Source organism: Aspergillus stella-maris (genome assembly GCF_047715825.1).
Source record: "Aspergillus stella-maris strain CBS 113639 unplaced genomic scaffold BDV14scaffold_32, whole genome shotgun sequence".
Lineage (NCBI taxonomy): Eukaryota > Fungi > Ascomycota > Eurotiomycetes > Eurotiales > Aspergillaceae > Aspergillus > Aspergillus stella-maris.
Genome location: NW_027396826.1, coordinates 123,012 through 140,473, shown reverse-complemented (window position 1 = coordinate 140,473; position 17,462 = coordinate 123,012). Strand labels below are relative to the sequence as shown.

The 17,462-nt window shown below is 52.3% G+C and overlaps 4 protein-coding genes across 4 annotated transcripts; all 4 read right to left on the bottom strand.

Moving 5' to 3' along the window:
- Nucleotides 1-296: 296 nt before the first annotated feature.
- BDV14DRAFT_174688 (putative GABA permease) lies at nucleotides 297-2,533 on the bottom strand. The gene is made up of 3 exons (XM_073768935.1): nucleotides 1,944-2,533; nucleotides 1,286-1,849; nucleotides 297-1,237 (listed from the first exon to the last, which is right to left on the bottom strand). The coding sequence occupies exons 1-3, from the start codon at nucleotides 2,045-2,047 to the stop codon at nucleotides 334-336; spliced, it is 1,572 nt and encodes a 523-aa protein (XP_073627470.1). The 5' UTR covers nucleotides 2,048-2,533; the 3' UTR covers nucleotides 297-333.
- Nucleotides 2,534-3,495: 962 nt separating this feature from the next.
- BDV14DRAFT_75403 (putative jumonji family transcription factor) lies at nucleotides 3,496-8,683 on the bottom strand. Its single transcript, XM_073777438.1, has 4 exons — nucleotides 8,091-8,683; nucleotides 7,927-8,024; nucleotides 5,880-7,868; nucleotides 3,496-5,756 (listed from the first exon to the last, which is right to left on the bottom strand). Exons 1-4 carry the CDS (start codon nucleotides 8,346-8,348, stop codon nucleotides 3,845-3,847), a joined length of 4,257 nt encoding a protein of 1,418 aa, XP_073627469.1. The 5' UTR covers nucleotides 8,349-8,683; the 3' UTR covers nucleotides 3,496-3,844.
- A 2,091-nt stretch (nucleotides 8,684-10,774) lies between these two features.
- BDV14DRAFT_200786 (choline/carnitine O-acyltransferase) lies at nucleotides 10,775-13,441 on the bottom strand (the record flags this gene model as incomplete). Its single annotated transcript, XM_073773589.1, has 4 exons — nucleotides 10,775-10,899; nucleotides 10,960-12,924; nucleotides 12,974-13,003; nucleotides 13,066-13,441. The coding sequence occupies 4 exons, from the start codon at nucleotides 13,439-13,441 to the stop codon at nucleotides 10,775-10,777; spliced, it is 2,496 nt and encodes an 831-aa protein (XP_073627468.1).
- Nucleotides 13,442-14,713: 1,272 nt separating this feature from the next.
- Nucleotides 14,714-16,892, bottom strand: BDV14DRAFT_174681 (CAP domain-containing protein). Its single transcript, XM_073768934.1, has 3 exons — nucleotides 15,634-16,892; nucleotides 15,294-15,583; nucleotides 14,714-15,237 (listed from the first exon to the last, which is right to left on the bottom strand). Exons 1-3 carry the CDS (start codon nucleotides 16,224-16,226, stop codon nucleotides 15,167-15,169), a joined length of 954 nt encoding a protein of 317 aa, XP_073627467.1. The 5' UTR covers nucleotides 16,227-16,892; the 3' UTR covers nucleotides 14,714-15,166.
- Between the last annotated feature and the right edge of the window lie 570 nt (nucleotides 16,893-17,462).

Below are 17,462 nucleotides of genomic sequence, written 5' to 3'. Positions count from 1 at the left end.
GCTAAGAGTACAAATTGACGTGAAACAGAATGTGTGAGCGTGGTCAGCGACGAGTGGTTGGCTGCAGGGTTCATTTGTTGATTTCGTTGGTGTCGCTTCCTCCCTCGCGAGCACTTGACTTGAGCCGCGGTTCTCGGACGCCCGCGTTTTCCCCCTGTGATTATGTTCCGAGTCGACTGGCGGCAAACACCGAGTACTAGCATACTGGTGGTTTAGTCCGTACCTGCATTATATGACGCTGTCAAGCATTCATTATTGTATTTCAGATCGAATATATATAACATTCATTGATATTCTACATTCATTATATACTCATTGTCCTCCACTCACAAATCATGGCTTCTCAACCCCAGCAACATGCTCCGGATCATCCGCATTCTTCCCCGGCGCAACCCCCGGTATATCCTGAAGCTGATCCACAGGCACCGGCGGCCCAGTGAAATGCTTTCTCGCGTACGCAAGATACCAAGCAATACTAATACTCGCGAACCCGGCAAACACAACGCTCGCATAGTTCATGCTCTCCGCGTCAACGGGCAAACTAACCGGCATACAAAACAGCACGACAGCGAGACAAATCCATACAATCGTGATGCCGTTGATCAGGTAGCCGAATCGTCCCAGGGAGAAAGTCGAGTGTTTTACTGCTTGTCGGCCGCGGATCATGGAGATGAAGATGGGCAGGCCGTAGGAGGTTGAGAGACAGATTGTTGCGACGCCCGTGAAGGAGTTGAAGGCTGCTGTTGAGCCGAAGTAGATCAGACCTAGCAGGCAGATGACGGTTGTAGAGAGGGCGAGAGCCCATACTGGCACGTCGAGGCGCTTGTTGACGCGGCGCCAGAGTCTGAAGCCAGGGATTGCGCCGTCGCGGGCAAAGGCGTATGTGCAGCGACTGGCAGCCGTCAAAGCGCCGATGCCTGCGAACATGAGAATCCCGAGAATGAGGAAAAGCAGTCCAAATCCGCCGCCTGCTGAGCCAGTTACGGTCTTGAAGATGAGGCCGATGGGCTGGCCGCTCGCGACGTTGATGAGGGCTTGTACGTCTGGAAGAACGAACAGAATGGGAATCAGGTAGGCAAGACCGGTGACACCAGCTGCAACAACGGATAGGACGATGGCCTTGGGAACCTCGCGATGCGGGTTCTGGACCTCCTCGCACATGGCCGCGACCATTCCATATCCTGTTAATGTATACGCCGCCTGCAGCAACCCAACGAAAAACGCCCATCCCTCCGGCCTGTCACCATTAGCACCTTCTCAACACTTTTGGCTTGGATAAACTTACCAACCACTCTGACTAGCATCATAATGCGCAAAGACAAACTCCCCACTCCGTCTCCCCTCCCTCGCCATCGTCAACAGCGTAACAAGAATAACAACCACACTGGCCGCCGTCCAAAAGATACAAACCTTATTGATAAGATCCAACCACTTCGAACAAAACACATTAACCAAAGCACAAACAAGCACGACCGCCCAGAAGGTCAAAATCGTCTGCCACGCATTCGCAACAAAGTCCTCATTCCAGAGGCTGATAGCGCTAAGAATCAATTGTCCACCGGAGAATGTGATCGATAGCGTAACCGTCCAGTTCCCGACAAGCGTAAGCCATCCATCTATAAAGGACATCGCGGGCGCGTATTTCTTCGTCGAGAGCATCGCGCTCCAGTAGTATACGCCTCCGGCAGTGGGATAAACAGCGCAGATCTCGGCTAGCGACGCAGCGATACATATCGATATCAATGTAACGAGGACCCAGCCCCAGATGATCGAGACGGATTGTCCGTCTGTGAGTGTGATGTAGAGGGTTGTGCTTAGGCCGAAGGGGGCGGCCATGATTGCGAAGGAACTGGAGATAGCATACAATCAGTCCTGAGTCCATTGAATCTATGATTCCATTCGCATTCGACTTGTCATTTTGTGGTATTTCGTGGTAAACTTACAGGCCCAGGATACTCAACATGGAGAGGTTGCGGGGCAATTCGCTCTTGTAGCCCATGCGGGCGAGCGCCTCGTCGGCGTTGGCGTCGACGGAGGGTTGGCGCATTGCGGCGGTTGTGAGGATGAATTGGGATATTGTTATCGAAGCATGAATTAGAAGTCAAGAGAGAAAGCGAAGTCGAAGTTGAGAGCACGAGACAAGACAGCTGGAAGTTGAGTCGAGGCGAGACGAAGCGGAGATAGTCCGCGAGTTGGCGAGGGGAAATGCGGAGGAACCAGAGTTGGCCTAAACCAGCAGAGAGTTGGCTGAACCAGAAGCTGAAACCTGAAAACCTTGGAAACCTCAGAGAGGACCTCTTCTCTTGAAGGAAATAAATGCCCAGAAGATTCACCTGGCAGATCACCCCTCGCAGGAAATCGTCAGGACTATCATCGCCTTATCTAGCTCTTAGCTAGTCAGTCATGTCGCATCATCGTGCAGATAGCTGCAAGTTGCAACAGGGCACTGCATGGGCGCCCCAGGTCGATGCTACGCTGCGGCTGGACGGGCATTAGCCAGTAAGAAGTGTCCACTCCGGTCTCGGTGATAACGCGATAGTATTTGGTAGGTATGTTTATTGTAGATAAAGAAAGAGGATCAGGATTGCGATCATGCGATAGTAATTATCGCGTGTGTTATTACATGGATGCTGATAAGCAATTGTCTAAGCTCTCCTGCTAATGCCGAGGAGAAGTTAGACCGGGGGAGATAAGTGTGGGCCAGCCAGCACTTGAACCATGGTGCATACAGCCAACATTAATCAGACTTCATTACAAATTTATATATAAACAATCTACATACTCTGTAGCTTACACTATTCTGAGCAAAAGTGGAAGAACATATTCATTTATTCATTCAGTTATCGTTTCGTTTCCAAGTACATTGCGGGCGAAGGGTCACTAATCTAAAGTGACGGCTGCCACATCTATCGGTCATCCACGTCTCCAGCGAGCGACATCTGTAAGCGCAACATGCCGGATCCTCCGTGAATAGAGATGAGCGCCAATTTTAAAAGAGAGGGGGTGAGATGGGGGAATTGGGATAGTAGCCAAAGACATAGACAGGTGGTGGGGAGGGGGCGACAATGGGGGTGATGGTGATGGTGAGGCGTAGGGTGTAGTGTTAGGAACAGGGGGGTATCAAAAGAACAAGAAATGTACAGCATTGGAGACAATTCTTTTCTGTATTTCCAGGCGGTGTCGTAGAAACACAAGAATCTTTGTCTTTCGTCGTCTCGTCTCTGCTTTTGCTTTTAGTTGCTCTTTTCTTTGGCGGCGAGTAGGGAAATAAGGGTAAGGGTGCCGGGAGAAGAAAGAGGCCGGCCGTCATGTCAAGGGGATGAACCGAAAGGGCGAAAGTAGGCCCGAGAACATTGGCGGAGCCGGCATTCGGAAGCCCTCGAGATATCTGAGGCTGGGCGAGCGAGAGGATCGTGCACGGGAGTCAAACGGCGTCACAATCGTGCAGTGTAACATGCCAGGATGACAGCATCAAAGTGTGGCTGCCATCTGGCGATCCCTCGGAATGGTTGCTCGTTCTCAAATACCCAAGTGTCAACATCGAACACCGGCCCAACTTTCTTCGTGAAGATAAAAAGCAAAGAAACCGGGGATATAACTGTAGTCCCCAAGCTGAAGCCCCAACCGGCCAGCAAGCTCAACTCCATAACCATGGAGGAGCGGAAAGAAGGGGATCCCGAGCGAAAGAAAAGAAAGAAAGACACAACAACAAAAATACAAACGCCTGTCATGCAGTCGTCAATCCTAATAAATCGTTACAAGATGATGCGGATACAGCGAAGCGGCAAGTCTATAAGCAGTCACAAGCAGTTAAGCAATCAAGCGGTCAAAGTCACAGTCAACGTCAAGGGCTAAGAGCAGCGCAGAGATCGTCAGGATTGTCCATGCCAAAGCCGGCCATGTCAACGGAATGCAGTGAGCCTGGACCGCCACGACCCAACGATATGTCTGACGAAGCGTAGTCATTCTTGAGATGAGGTCCAAAGAACGGTCGACATTCTTCGTTGGGTGTATTGCCATCGCCGGCGGCCCATGGCCCATGCTGCCAGAAGCGGGTATTGGCTTGTTGGTCGCCGAACAGGTCATGGTGGTCGTGATGCCCTTCATTTCCGTGATTGATAAAGTCATTTGGCGAGTGGAATCGCAGATGCGACCGGCTGAAATTTGAGCACGGTGAATCCGCCCGCAGCGGGAAGTCAAGACCTGATAAGGGCATGTCTTCCACCGTTGTGATGTCGATGGTCGGATTCTCTGTTTGTTGGGCCAGTGCCGTGGCGAGTCGGAAATTTGAAGCGGAGCTCTGCCGGCTATGGGGTGCTGACCGCTCCATGGCCCGTTGCACGAAGCTGCCACATGTCTTCATGATCTTCTCTTGGTTCTCTGGGGAAAGACTGGCAAAGAAGTCGTTCGCTAGAGAAGGCTTGGGCAGCTCAGGTTCGTCACGGGTGAGACCGTACGTCGTACGAGCGTACTCGGTGAAGCCAGATGGCATATCGTAGGGAGATTGGTACACAGTGGGAGCCTGCTCACGCTGTTGCTCGAGATATGCGTATCTCTTCGGCAGCTTAGAGACAGCCCCATTGATCTTGTTGGCCGTCTCCTGCTTGATGGGTTCCGGCTCTTTCTTTTGAAGCACATCCAAACGATCGCGGTGACTGATGATCGAGAACCGCAGCATCTTCAATAACCGCGTGACTTCTTCAGAACGCATGTTCAGAGGCTGTGCCGCCATGAGCGAACCATCAGGAGCTTTTTGCTGAACGCGTTGTTGAGCCATCGAGAGCTCCAGCTTGTCGAGGCCATTGACCGGCGGCACGGAACCCATCGGCCCCAACAACGTGTCGACTACCAATTCCGGGCTGACAATAATATACCCAGCGAAGACGTTGGCATGGTCGGTAATCTGAGCCAGACGCCGGCGGGCGATGAGCTCGCGGACATTGGCGAAGTTATTGGTGGGGAGGTGACTGCTATTGGCGGCGGTGACGGAGCCATTCGTGTTCTGCTGCTGCTGCTGGAGACTGTGTTGCTGCTGGGATTGAAGATGGGCTTTGGTGAGTTGCGGATACGGAGCATGGCGTGCAGATTGATTATTTGGAAGAGAGCGATAGGCTGACGGCATCGCAGAAGCAGCAACAGCAGCAGAGGTCGGAGCGACGGCGGGAGAGGAGCGAGGAGGAGGGGCAAAAGGAGGGCGCTGCGGCAGCGAAGGGCGGGAGGCAGCAGCAGCAGCAGCAGAAGCAGCGACAGCGGAGGCGGTGGTGGTGGCGGCGGCAGATGAAAGGAGGTGAGGAGGAGGGGCAGGAAGACCAGACAAAACATAGGGAGGCAGACGGTGGTGGGGGTAAGAGGGGAGTCGGGCCATCACGGCGCCAAGGGACTTGACGCTGTCTAGGAAATTCGACCGCGGGTTGTGGATGGGCACGCTAGGGTTGTGTGTATATTGAGCCCTACACTCGGTCGATGACTGGCCCATATAATACCAGATCTGTTCCATCTTGTCCAGGTTGACCTGCACCGGTGGTGGGGCTGCAGGACGCTTAGTGCTGTCCACCGTCTCAAACTCGGCCCACTGATACGGAGATCGCCCGTCGCCAAACGGATTCCCTGCCACTGGCAGTGCGGATTCCAATTCCCTCCGACCTTCGGGCTTCCGGGCCAGGTGCGCAGGAAGCGGCTTGATGCCTGCTGCCAGGGGTGCAAAGTTGCTCCTTCGTACGACCAGCATCCAGCGGTACGGTAACTCGATTACGTCCCTAGACCATGCATAAGTCAGCTTTCCTCGAACCCAGATACGGAAAAAGGCAAACAAATCACCCCACTATAGATCAGAAGGTAGGGCGGGGGAGGGGAAAAGAGAGGTTCGACTTCGGACTTACCCTCGTGGCAGCACTTTAACCAGGAATGTGCGTTCCATGGGTCGGTTCTCGAGAACCACCGCGCCATCAATTGCCTTGTCAGCTTGGAACTGCAACAAGTCGCCGGGAACAAGACGTCGCGCAGTTTCGATCAATTTTCGGTCGTTCTCCGGCGACTCATTGGTGCCCATCCACGACGGCTTCTTCTGGCGGTGGTACTTGCACTTCAAGTCCACGCTAGGGACAGAGTACTGGCTCCCATCGTCTGCGACAACTGTGATTGATCCTTCTTCCACCTGAACTCCAGCAAGAAGGGCACAAGTGGCGTGATAAGACCGTGTGCATTTGCCAAAGTTGCACTGGAAGCAAGCCCCGCGCACCTCGCGACAGTATAGACACTTGAGTCCCATTCGAGCTTTGGGAATCAACTCGACATCGCAAACAACCTCTTTGCCAGATTCGTCCTTGAGAATGCTGGTTTCTTCGGTGTACAAAGCACACCGGCGATGAGCGTGGAACTTTCCATCCTCGGTGGGCAGCAAGTCTTCGTAGTCCAGATCGTTCGGACACAGAACGCAAGGAATTTTCCGCGGGGCATCCATACTCGCCCTCATGCGCTTAGCCTTGGTCATCTCACCATCATGCTTGCGTTTACGACCACGACCGGACGTCTTTTCAGGCACGCTACGCGGCGGAGTGAGGAGGTCGGAAGCACCCTCCATTCCGTCAAGGTCGCTGTCAAATTCACCATAGTACTCTGGAGTGGATTCACCGCGAAGTTTACGCTCAATGTCGTCAACGTCAATCCAGACACTGTCAGACTCGCAGTTGCACTTCTTAGCGACGCGGCCGTAGTCCAGCCACTTCTCGGTCGCAAAGTTGACGGACTCGGCGCAGTTATATCCAAGGTTATATCCGGAGTGATATCCATACGGATATGTGATCACGAATTCTCCCTCATAGTGCACCAATCTGTTGACGGTGATGCCGTACTGTGATTTGAGGAGACTTGGCGAGACGAGGTAGGTTTTGTGACGAAGGAATTGATCGCAGTTCTTTGCATCGCTAGGCCAGATGCTCTTCATCGCCTGTTCGAAACGAGGTGCATCCTCCTGGGAGATACTATACCACTGCTTTGGAGCACCAAAGTGGATATAGTTGATACTGTAAAGATCCACATCCTCCAGATGCCACGCGAACGTTGCCTTCCACATACCCAGATAAAGGTATGCAGTATTGACACCAGGCACTTTTTGACCGATGATATCGAGTAGATTCGGAAGTTTCGCGACATTCCAAGACTCCGTCTTGTCCTCGAAAAGAGAACCCGGCATATCCGCACCGTACATGGGGTTGTTGTACATGAGGGACTTCCAGTATAGCGTCTCGAGCTCTTCGCAACGCTCATGGGTATATTCCTCGTTGTCATGGATGCGGTAATCAAAGTCTTTGTACGCTTCCTCGTCCACGTAATCGACGGTCTCGCCTTTGTTCTGCTTTCTTCGTGCGGTGACGGATTTCGGCTGTCGGCCTCGGGCTTTCGGTGCAGGCAGGGACTCGCCATCGCTGAGAGCTTCGGTTTTCGCCTCGGCGGGGTTTGATTCTGGTGAAACTGGTGTCGGTGGGCCTTCAGGCTTGATCCTATCAATACCGTCATCGGCGGCAGGCTCTTCCTTGATCTTGACAGATTCCTCCTTGACCTTGGCGCTTCCTCGCTTCGGTGGGCGACCGGGTCCTCGCTTGGGGGTATCCGCTCGAGTTGTCTGCTGCTTGGGACCGGGAGCCGAACGTGTAACCCGTTCCTGATTTCGTCTTCTCTCACCGCGGCGAGCGGGCGGCTGGTGACTGCCATCTTCGCAGAGGCCCTTCCACTGGGGCAGATTGTACGACCTCTGCTTCTCGATGTTGGCCTGGGTATATGTTCCGTGGGAGCCGTGGAATTCCTGCATGATCGGGTTTTTCACACGAATCTTTTTGATCGCTTCGTCGAGGGCCGGAAGGTCATTACGCCTAGAGAGAAAAATGGATTAGCCCCGACGACAACTCGATCAAGCCAGAGAAAGCTTACCATTCCTCGGGAGGAATAACTTTGACGATTCCCGAGCGCATGCCATACTCATCGACCCTCCGAATGAAAGCCTGAAAGTCGCGAAACTGATTCATCGTCTGCAGCAAGCAAACTCAGTCAACCAAAAACCGCGCAGACAGAGTCCATCCCAACAAGAAACTTACAGGCTTGAAGACTGGGATCTTGCCGCCTCCATAATAATGATCCGGTTCTATTTCCTCCTCATCTTCCACGGGTGCAGATTCCTGCGCCGCTGCAGCCTTACTCGAATCGAGCTCTAGGTCCGAGAGCTCAGAGTGTGCGCCGCCGTCGACAACATCCTTCTTGCCGTTGACGCTGTGCGGAGGTGTAATGGAAGCTGCGTCAGTCGCAGGCCCGCCTGCGCTCTGTTCGAAAAGAGGGTGATCACTCGTTGCAGCCATCGCCGAGTGATGGGGTGTGGTCAAGTCCGTAAAAAATGAAAACGTTTTGAGTGCCGTCGTCGAGAATGCGACCGCTGATCGACGGCGAGTGATCAATCCCCAGCGGTCGGGGAAGGCTTAGAAAGAGCGCGGCAACGTTGACTAACTCTTGTGAGTTTCCGTTTCGCTATCCGATGTTAAAAAGGTAAAGTTTGTTGCGGTGGTCGCTTTCGATCGGACGATGGGTACGGTACGGTACGTAGGGAGGAAGAAAGGTGCGTATCAGATCGGACTCGGGATAAGAGAAGGTATGATATAATGATGCTTATTGTCCAAGCTTCCTGGGGGCGAATTGCTGGGATAGGCCGTCTCTCATTGATGCAGGAAAGGAGGTTGGAAAAAGAACGGACGGACGAACGAGGCCGCAGGATAGCAGATAAGGGACCAGGGTCGACGGGACGACTGGGCTAACTAATCAGCGAGTTATAACTAACGATGAGCACGGATCGCGCCAGCGGTAGTCGAAGATCGAGGGTCTTGGATGGATGTATGTAAGTAAGCGCAGAAGTAGAGCGCAGGCAAGTAAGAGTAAGTTGTAAGTAGTTGGACCTCACGTCAAGGGTAACAGATGAGGAGATTTGCGGTGGTGCAGGACCCAGAAGTAAGAAACAGAGGAGAGTATCCACGCTAGGTCAGCGATAGGTGCAGCCGGCGAGGCAGGAAGTTGTTAGTGGAAGAAAGCATGGGCAGTAGGCAGTCGCAGCCAAGGGGGACAGAATATCACGTCGTAAGGTCGGGAGCTGTGGATCCGCCGTCTGGCCTGATTTGAGAACTGCCAATTGCTGCCTTGACGCTCAGGCATTCAGGTATTTGCCTAGGCTGAACGCAGAATAGTCCGGCCGCTAGTGTATTTCTTACGTGCCTCGCTGTAATTTCAGCAGATCTCCGGTGTCGGGGTACATACAAGAGTCAAGATCCTACAGGGACAAGAACTAAGTATATGTGAAGCTAGCTATACTACAGAGTACATAACAACAGACATTGGCATATTCTTGTGTTGCCCTTGTTAGTCCGCAGTTTACATAACGCACAAAAACCTCAACCAGAAAACAAGCCAAGCTCAGCCCCATCACGTGACCCAATCACTGACTCACACCCGAGCCCAGCAACAGAAATTACGCCATCGTTTTGCCGGTCAGTCAGGCGGTGAGTAAGCCCGTCGGATCCAGGCGGCGCCGGAGACAATGCAGCACTCGCAGCAGCACAGGCCATCCTGCGCAAGTCAGACATCCTTTCAAGTCCAACAGGACAATCAAGTCACTCAGAGTCACCAGCCGCCAGGTTCATCACCACTCACTCTCACTCTCAATCTACCTGCCTGATTGATAACACGGACTCCCCAAGACAAACTAACGCTAGAACCCGACCCAGTTACCCATATAGCACGCAGCTTTGCAGGGGATCATCATGGTATGATTTCATGCATTGATATTATTGGGCGATGGCCTTTAACCGGCGGTAAGCGCTCAAAGGCTGAAACTTAGATGGAGATGATCAGATGGATGGAAGAGGGAATGATTTGATGGCTGTCGGGCTGTCGGGCTGTCGGGTAATATGGACGAGAATTGAAAGGGTAGTTATTTGACCGTATTTCCTTGAATTTTCTTGTTTTGCGGCGCTTGCTTTGCCTGGTTGTCTCAGAGATTGAGAGCGTAGACAAGTACTCGAAGCCTTGTACAGTAATTGAGCCACGATACTCATGCTTATGCTCATGCAAAACATGAACTGTTCCTTTCACCCGCATACGACACTGTAGCTCGATATTCAAATACCCCATAGTCCAACCACTACTGCAAGAACAGCTGTACAAACTATTCACAAACAAGCTGTTCCTGACTCCATGCTCCATACTCCATGATAATACTGCAAGAAACTAGCCTAGTAAACTAGTAGCTGTAGCAGAAACACTGAACAGTTCACACCCCATCGCCCCGTTTCCCGAACGGACCACGCGCATGCATGTCGGGTAGCTCCAGCTGCATTAGGCGCTTTCGGCGGGTTGCTTGGTTGACGTATCAGGGCCGTTTGGGGGAGGCTTGGAGTTAGCTCTTGGGTGTTTTAGAGGGGTTGCTTTTCTTTAGGTTCTTGTGCTTATTTGATTTCGATTATCTGTGGAGGATAAGTTTGCTGTGTTATCTATGAGGCTGAGTTGGGATGCAGTGTGATCTATACACACAGATATGGCAATTGGTATCCAGAATGAGTGTTCACGTAAGGTACATCAAAATCTAAATCGTGACAGAAATAAACATCGCAGTTCGGAAGTTGCTGGAAGTACATAGCTTCATCCAACAATAACTATAACGATATACAAAAATCCAACGAAATATATACTGTAGACAAGGTATCACATTTCAAGTCAAGTCATATCATATCCAAGATCAAAATCAGTACTCATTCAACCTCAACTTCTTCCCCACGAACCGTCGTCTCTCAGGCTTATCAGGCCGTTCGCGATCAACGCTCATACCTTTAAGCGCATGAAGGAGCATGCCTGCATCGAAGAAGCCATCTATCAAATAATTAGCACTGGTGTCACAAAAGCAGTTTCAGTCGTTGGGTTGAGACTTACAACCACCCATCCCATCATCCTCCATCTCCCCACTATCCGTTGTCGGCGTCTCAGTCCCACCCCTCAGATGCCCCGTGTCAGTCCTTACAATCCGTCCGCGCCTCTGATCGCGCTGGACCCGCTCGGCAATCATCTCCATTTCACGTGCGCGGCTTGTCCTGGGGCTAGCGGGTTTGAGGTTCGTCGCGCGCAGCAGTTTGCGGATCTCAAAGAGGTACGATTCGAGCGTTTGCATCAACCGCGCAGTCTGGCGATGCTTCGAGGAGGCACAGATCGAGATCGACTCGTCCTTGATGATGTACCCGATACCGAACCCATCTGCGGAAGTTGGACCGAAGCCAAAGTGACGCAGGGATGGGTTACCGCAGTTTGAAGACGACAGGATGGTGTTGTTGATCTTGTCCCAGCCGGGGTCGGCGAAGATTGCGGGAGTAGGCGGAACAGCGCGCATGGCTCGGCCGTAGGAGCTTGTTGTTGAGAGGCCGTCTGTTTCGGAGACGGAGAGGTTCGAGATTGAGCGGGAGCGAGGGGAGCCGGCGATGGAGCCGTTGCCGGTGCCGTTCTCTAGCGGGCTGGTGTACCCGTTTGAGACGGAGCCTTCATCGACGCTGTTGCCTCGCGAGGGGGGTTCGTCGAAAGAGCGCTGCCAGAGGGTATAGAGGGCGTAGAGGTGGCGGTCTTGGCCTTGGCCCTTGGAGCATTCTTTTGTAATGGCTGTGTGCTTTTCCGTGGCTTTGCGGAGAGCGTTGACTTTGTCTTCCGCGGGGTTGTCGGCCCAGAAGGTCTTGAGGAAATCGTAGGATTCTTCTGTTACTGTGCGGATTGCTTCGGTTCGTCCGTGGAGGAAGGCCTTTGTCATGGCGGGTTCGTAGGTGTTGACGACTTGTCCATAAAGTCCGTAGTAGGCAGCTTGGAAAGCCATCTGGACAAATGCGTCTGGCGAGAAGCCCATCGATGTGATGAAGTTCTTGCCGAAGCCATTGAAGTCGAGCACTTGGAATTCGTGTTGTTGAAGCAGATCGGCAAGGTGTGACTCGGCGAACCGGATAGCGATGGTGAGCTCAGGTTGCATGACCCATTCCAGCTTCCTGGGCGTAGGGCTAACGTCGCCAAAGCTTCGAGGGTGTCGCTTGGATGGGTCAGGGCTAGTCGTCGCCCACAAGCTGGGGGCCTGGCCATTGATTGTTCGTGCGAACCGAAGGATTGTATCTGTGTAGACATCACTTGCAAAGCGGAGCACAGTGTGGCCATCTACACCGGTATGTTCAAAGTTGATACCGGCGCTGCCGTTTTTGCAGACAATAATCTGAAGCTTGTCGTACCACCGGTTCGTGCAGGTGCCAACTTGTACTCCCTTTTCCACCACGTTGGTACCACACAGCATGTTGGCACAAAGCTCGGACGTGCTGTGAGGTTCAGTATCATCGAGACAGAGGACAAACAAAGCGGTGTCGATGAGGTTCAAGCCCTCTGCATTGGTTGATTGCGGATCCTTCGTAAGTATATCTCTGAGTCCGGACCAGACCTTACGGTTTTCTGTGCTTAACACACCGAGAGCACCCTTTGCGGCCTCTTGAATCGGCGTTTGCTCTGAGTCGGCGAGAATAACCTCGAGGTTCATGGCAATATCTCTTTCCGTCATGATTTGGTCGTGGTTCGCATCGAGGACGTCAAACCAGTAGAACTGGCCGCGGGCCATAACGACGATATGCTTTGCGGTAGGGTCCTGACCAATAACGCAGCCATTGTCTGTCGGTACACGAGCAGTCCCAAACAGTCGGGAATATTGGTACATGCATAGTGGCGTTCCTCGAACTGTATCCGGCTTTAACTCCTCGCGTCTAACAGCGCGGACAAACGACAAGGCGGAGACCACGAGTGAAGCGGCTCTTGTCACTTGATCGTTTCTGGCGGGGGTTGGGTCATCCTCGAGCAGGAAAAACGGGTTGAGGTTAAGCACGACAGCTACAGGAGTCAGTGGCGTAAGAAAGGTATGTTTGATTGGAATACTCACGGCTGTCGTAGTTTAAATATGAGTCGTACCCTGGCACAAAATGTTAGTTCTATCGTTTAACGCTGTAATATTATTGCTCCAAGGTGACGCACAAAATTGCTCAATATAACTCGTCTGCGACGAAGCATATTTCTGAAGTCTCTCCTGAAGGACAGGACCATCCGTTTTCAAAAAGTCCTTTACAGCAGCTTTCGTCTCCTCCTGCTCCTTTAACGTCTGCAGCGGCGCCAGAGCATCAAGATATTTCCGACATGTGCTCTCAAGCTCTGGGATGGGCAACTTCGGCAACGAGTCTTGCTGGGCAAATGTGACGCCACCGCTCTTGGTGATCGAGTCCGTCAGCCCTCCATCAACACTTGTGGGTTTGATCTTTGTCTCGGGCCCGGGGGTAGATCGGGGAGAGTCCATGGTTATCCCCAGCGGCTTAGGCGCTGTAAAGTAGCGGACTGCGGTGGACGAGTAGGTCATCGTGTTAGCTGGCAGTTATGCAAGACGATAATTTGATGGATCAATCAAGCGTAGCGACAAGCGAGGCAAGTTGGAATGGAAAGAAGGCGCAAAGCGCTTCGGTAGAAGTAATGGCAGTCTTGTAGGCAGTAAGAGGGCATGGAGATCAATATCTCATGACCGCACTAGATCACGAGGGAGTGGAGGGATATGCCGACCTCAAGTAAAGCGAGAAGAGTTTGAAAGTCAAGACAAGAGGTTTGTGCTAATAGGAAGAATATATCAGGGATATAAAGTGTTTATGAATGAACGATATGGGCAATGATATAGTAGATGGCTCCGCTCCTGGGGAGACAAGGCCGGGGGGTGTGGGGATGGCCTCGGAACAACGGGCCAAGTAGCGTTGCTCGAACGGGGGAAGGGACGCTTACCAGTGACAGCAGATAAGGAACACGTCTGGCTATAGCTGGCTATAGCAGGCTGAGATCCTTCGACCGCGGTGGATCGACTCGGATGGCACAATCAGCCCGACGCGAGTCGGCGGAACGGATGCGGTGCCGCACCTAAAGTGATCTCTATGGGAAAACCCGAGTGCCAAGAGATACAACTGCTTGCTGTCGGTGTATGGGACACAGCAGGAGAATTCTCGGCTGAAAGTCGTGACACTGAAAACTTTAGATGTAAATTGGGGGTTCCATTTGCATCCGCCGCAGAGGATGAGAGTGAATTTTGGATGATGACCAGTTGACAGGCAATGTCACGCGGGGACCTATATCATGTGCGGAGTAATGGAACGGGCACCAAAGGCTTGTCTCGCACACAGACTATCTGATAGTGTCAGTCAGTCAAATGCTAAAAGAATAATGTCTGATCTGCCGAATCGGCCTTTGAAGATTTAGTCAGTGAAGGTTATCGATCCCGATAGTTTTCTTTTGCCTCAATCAAAGCCGCCGGGAAGTCCAGATGGCAAACCGGCAAGACTAAGCCAGAGTATAGTGCAGTGTACCATGGACAGGTCGCAAGAAAGAACTGCTTCGGACGAAGGGAGCCTCTCGACGGCGTGCTGTGGGTGTGGACTGTGGAATCGCATGCGGGGAGATCATATAAATCACGTGCATTTTGTGGGGAGGCTGTGATGACGTCAGCTCCTGTGGCCGGTTGCAGTAGACTGCAGGCTTAGTGCAGAGTAGAGCTTTGTGATGGCCGCATGGACAAGAACTCTAAACCTAAAAAGAACCATGCTTAATTTAATGTTTGTCAGTATCCTTGGATTGTATCAAAACAGTTCATTAATCTGGTGAACTTTGACTACTATCAAGGTTGTCGTATACAAAGCCAGTCCTACAGGAGCGAGGAGTAACAGATCTTGAACGTTCATCATGTTTTTGTTACCAGTACACGCTATGCAGGGCGCCATGCACACAAAGCAGCAAAAGTGCAAAAGATGAAATGTTTCGGATTCCTGCCAATCGACAAGCTCGAAGATGGTAAATATTCACAGAGAAGAGAAGACAACACGGCACGTGTCGAGGGTTCATGGCCGTATACAACCACAGAACCTAAACGCCACATAGCCAGAACCGAAAGAGAGATGCTAATGACTGTCCACAAGAAAATTCTTGAATTTGAGTTTTTGTCATATATTGAGGTCAATGCTCATGACCGAGCGGTGAGCAGAGCACCCAGCTAAACACATAAAGTGCGAGCGCTAAACCATCCGTCAGCCTAGGGCGAAAGATCTCGAATTTATTCCACCGCGTAGAAGGCCTTGCCCAGAGGCGCCAGGACGTTGTCGGCGTATTCACCGTCGTAGTTACCTAAGCAGGACATGTTAGACAACATTCAAAGTCAAAGGAGATATTGCAAATCTTACCGGCAGGGCTGTAGTTGCAGACAGTGAAGGGGACAGCGGTAGCAGAGTCAACGTTGCCAAGGCTAGGGCAGCTGACAGTAGCGCAGCCAACCTCGGTGGTACCCTTCCAGACGATCTGGGAGAAGTGACCCCACTTCTCGAACAGAGTCATGTCGGGAGTAGCCTCGCCGTAGAGGTTGGTGTAGTAGCCCATCTCATCGTTGTACATGAGGTTGGAGATCATGACACCAACCTCATCAGACGAGGTACCGTAGCCAATATTCTGGCCGTAGCCACCGCCGTTGATGCTCCTATAAGGGATTAGCTATTGTCAGACATATCAACTAAAAGGGATCCTTACGTGTCGTGCTCGTAGACGCAACGGGCAGCAAGGACTTGAGCGCTCGACTCGAGGTCAGAAGACCAAGAGACATCGGGGGAAGAGTGGTTGGCACGGTGGACGTTGTGACTGAACAGGACATTGGACTGGTAGTCGTTGGCGGGCGCCTGCGTAGCAGAGGGCTCGGCAGTCGAGGTGGAAGTCTGAGTGGTAGCGGGCTCAGTGTAGGCGGAAGTCCAGGTGGATGTCCATTCCGTGGACCAAGTGGAAGGCTCGGCAACAGGCTCAGGGGCCACGGTGCTGGTAGGCTCGGCAGTGCTTGTTGAGGTCTCAACGGCTTCCGGAGCGGTGTCCTGAACCTTCACTTGGGGGACTGTGGTGGTGGTGGGAGCCGCAGTCGAGGTGGTTGTCGTTGTGGTCTCAACCTTGGGCTCAGCGGTAGAGGTAGAGGTGGCCTCGACAATGGTGCTCGCTGGGACGGTGACGGTCTTGGTAATAGTGACAATGGTCCAGTCGGTCACGGTGGTGGTGGTCCATGTGGTAACGTAAGAGGGCTCAACTTCGGCCATGGCACCGAGGGCGCACAGAGCACCCAGCATCAAGGAGTACTTCATGATGAAGGCTTGTTGTTGGTTGCACTTGTAAGAGGTTCACGAGTTGTTTGTAGGCACCACAGGTCAACTTTTGTATCGATCGAACAACTTCTCCAGGAAGTAAGCCGAGCGACTGATTGACAGAGAGTAGCTGAGTAGCGGCCTTGGTAGTAACGACGTCGTTTGGGAAGTGCAGATCAACTGCAAGGGGATGGGTGGTTCAGGAGGGTACGAATTCCAGCCGCGTTTGGGAAGGTGGTGGTAAATGAATGACAGCCTCAAGAGACACTTTTTAAAGGAGTGGAAAAAGTGCACCGAGACGGAGAGGGTGAATCTAGGATTGGGGAAGCGGGAGAGGAGCGAAGGAGGCGAGAAGGAGAGAAGAAGAGGAAAAGAGATTGCGAGGCCAGAGTAATAAGAAGAAGCAAATGATAGCTTGAGGATCGCAACAAAAGGAGACGGCGGCCAGTGGGGCTGAGATCGGACGCTGGCTGGGGACAATCAAACGCAAATTACACCACCAAGGAGCGAGGCCGTGTTTGAGATGTTATACCTGTCAGAACAGACTCTTCTTCAGAATTCTCATCTCGAGACTAGGAAAAACCTTTGTTATATTATCGTGGATTTCTTTTACGCCTGTCCTGCAGAAGCCACGCGCGCCTGAACCACGGAATGCGCTTCTCCTCCTTTTTCTGGACGTGAGCGATTTTACACGAAGATCTCTCCATCCAGACATTCCAAGGGTCTGGAAAACAATGCCCCAGCCATTGGACCCAATTGTCACAGCGCTTAACGGTCGCAGAGAGCAGAGAATTTGACTGGGCTCGATCTCAGGCGTGGTCCAATATCCAACGGGCTTGACCGAGATGCAGGTACGCTTCGTGTTTCAGGAACGAGACGACAAGCCAATCACCAGCGGCAGGCCAAGTCGGACCGCGGTCGCAAGTGCCGGGGGCGTCCTGGGCGTCTATTCATCATTGTTCTTTGTTAGTTGGCGGAAATATTATTAGAGGTACACAGAATAATAGTACGGTAACACTGTTGACATTGCACAATATCCTCCGAGGAGTTGAGGACTCGAGAACGGGTAGTATAGAGTGTACAGTCTCGTATATAGAGAGGACTGAGTGGGCCCAACGGACGTATAATTTCAGGGGAGAGTCGAATGATTTTCCACCAAAACTTGGCTCTCGGCAGCCGCTTGGTCGTTTCACATCCTGCCCCATCCACTCCTTCCAATCCTCAGGGGCCGCTCTG

Coding starts and splice junctions, on each gene's coding strand:
- BDV14DRAFT_174688 (XM_073768935.1), bottom strand. CDS start 2,047: ATGCGCCAACCCTCCGTCGACGCCAACGCCGACGAGGCGCTCGCCCGC. Junction 1,850..1,943: donor ATGTTGAGTATCCTGGGCCT/GTAAGTTTACCA, acceptor TGCTATCTCCAG/TTCCTTCGCAATCATGGCCG. Junction 1,238..1,285: donor GATGCTAGTCAGAGTGGTTG/GTAAGTTTATCC, acceptor TAATGGTGACAG/GCCGGAGGGATGGGCGTTTT.
- BDV14DRAFT_75403 (XM_073777438.1), bottom strand. CDS start 8,348: ATGGCTGCAACGAGTGATCACCCTCTTTTCGAACAGAGCGCAGGCGGG. Junction 8,025..8,090: donor AGATCCCAGTCTTCAAGCCT/GTAAGTTTCTTG, acceptor TGCTTGCTGCAG/ACGATGAATCAGTTTCGCGA. Junction 7,869..7,926: donor GTTATTCCTCCCGAGGAATG/GTAAGCTTTCTC, acceptor TTTTCTCTCTAG/GCGTAATGACCTTCCGGCCC.
- BDV14DRAFT_174681 (XM_073768934.1), bottom strand. CDS start 16,226: ATGAAGTACTCCTTGATGCTGGGTGCTCTGTGCGCCCTCGGTGCCATG. Junction 15,584..15,633: donor TGCGTCTACGAGCACGACAC/GTAAGGATCCCT, acceptor AATCCCTTATAG/GAGCATCAACGGCGGTGGCT. Junction 15,238..15,293: donor CTGCAACTACAGCCCTGCCG/GTAAGATTTGCA, acceptor TGTCCTGCTTAG/GTAACTACGACGGTGAATAC.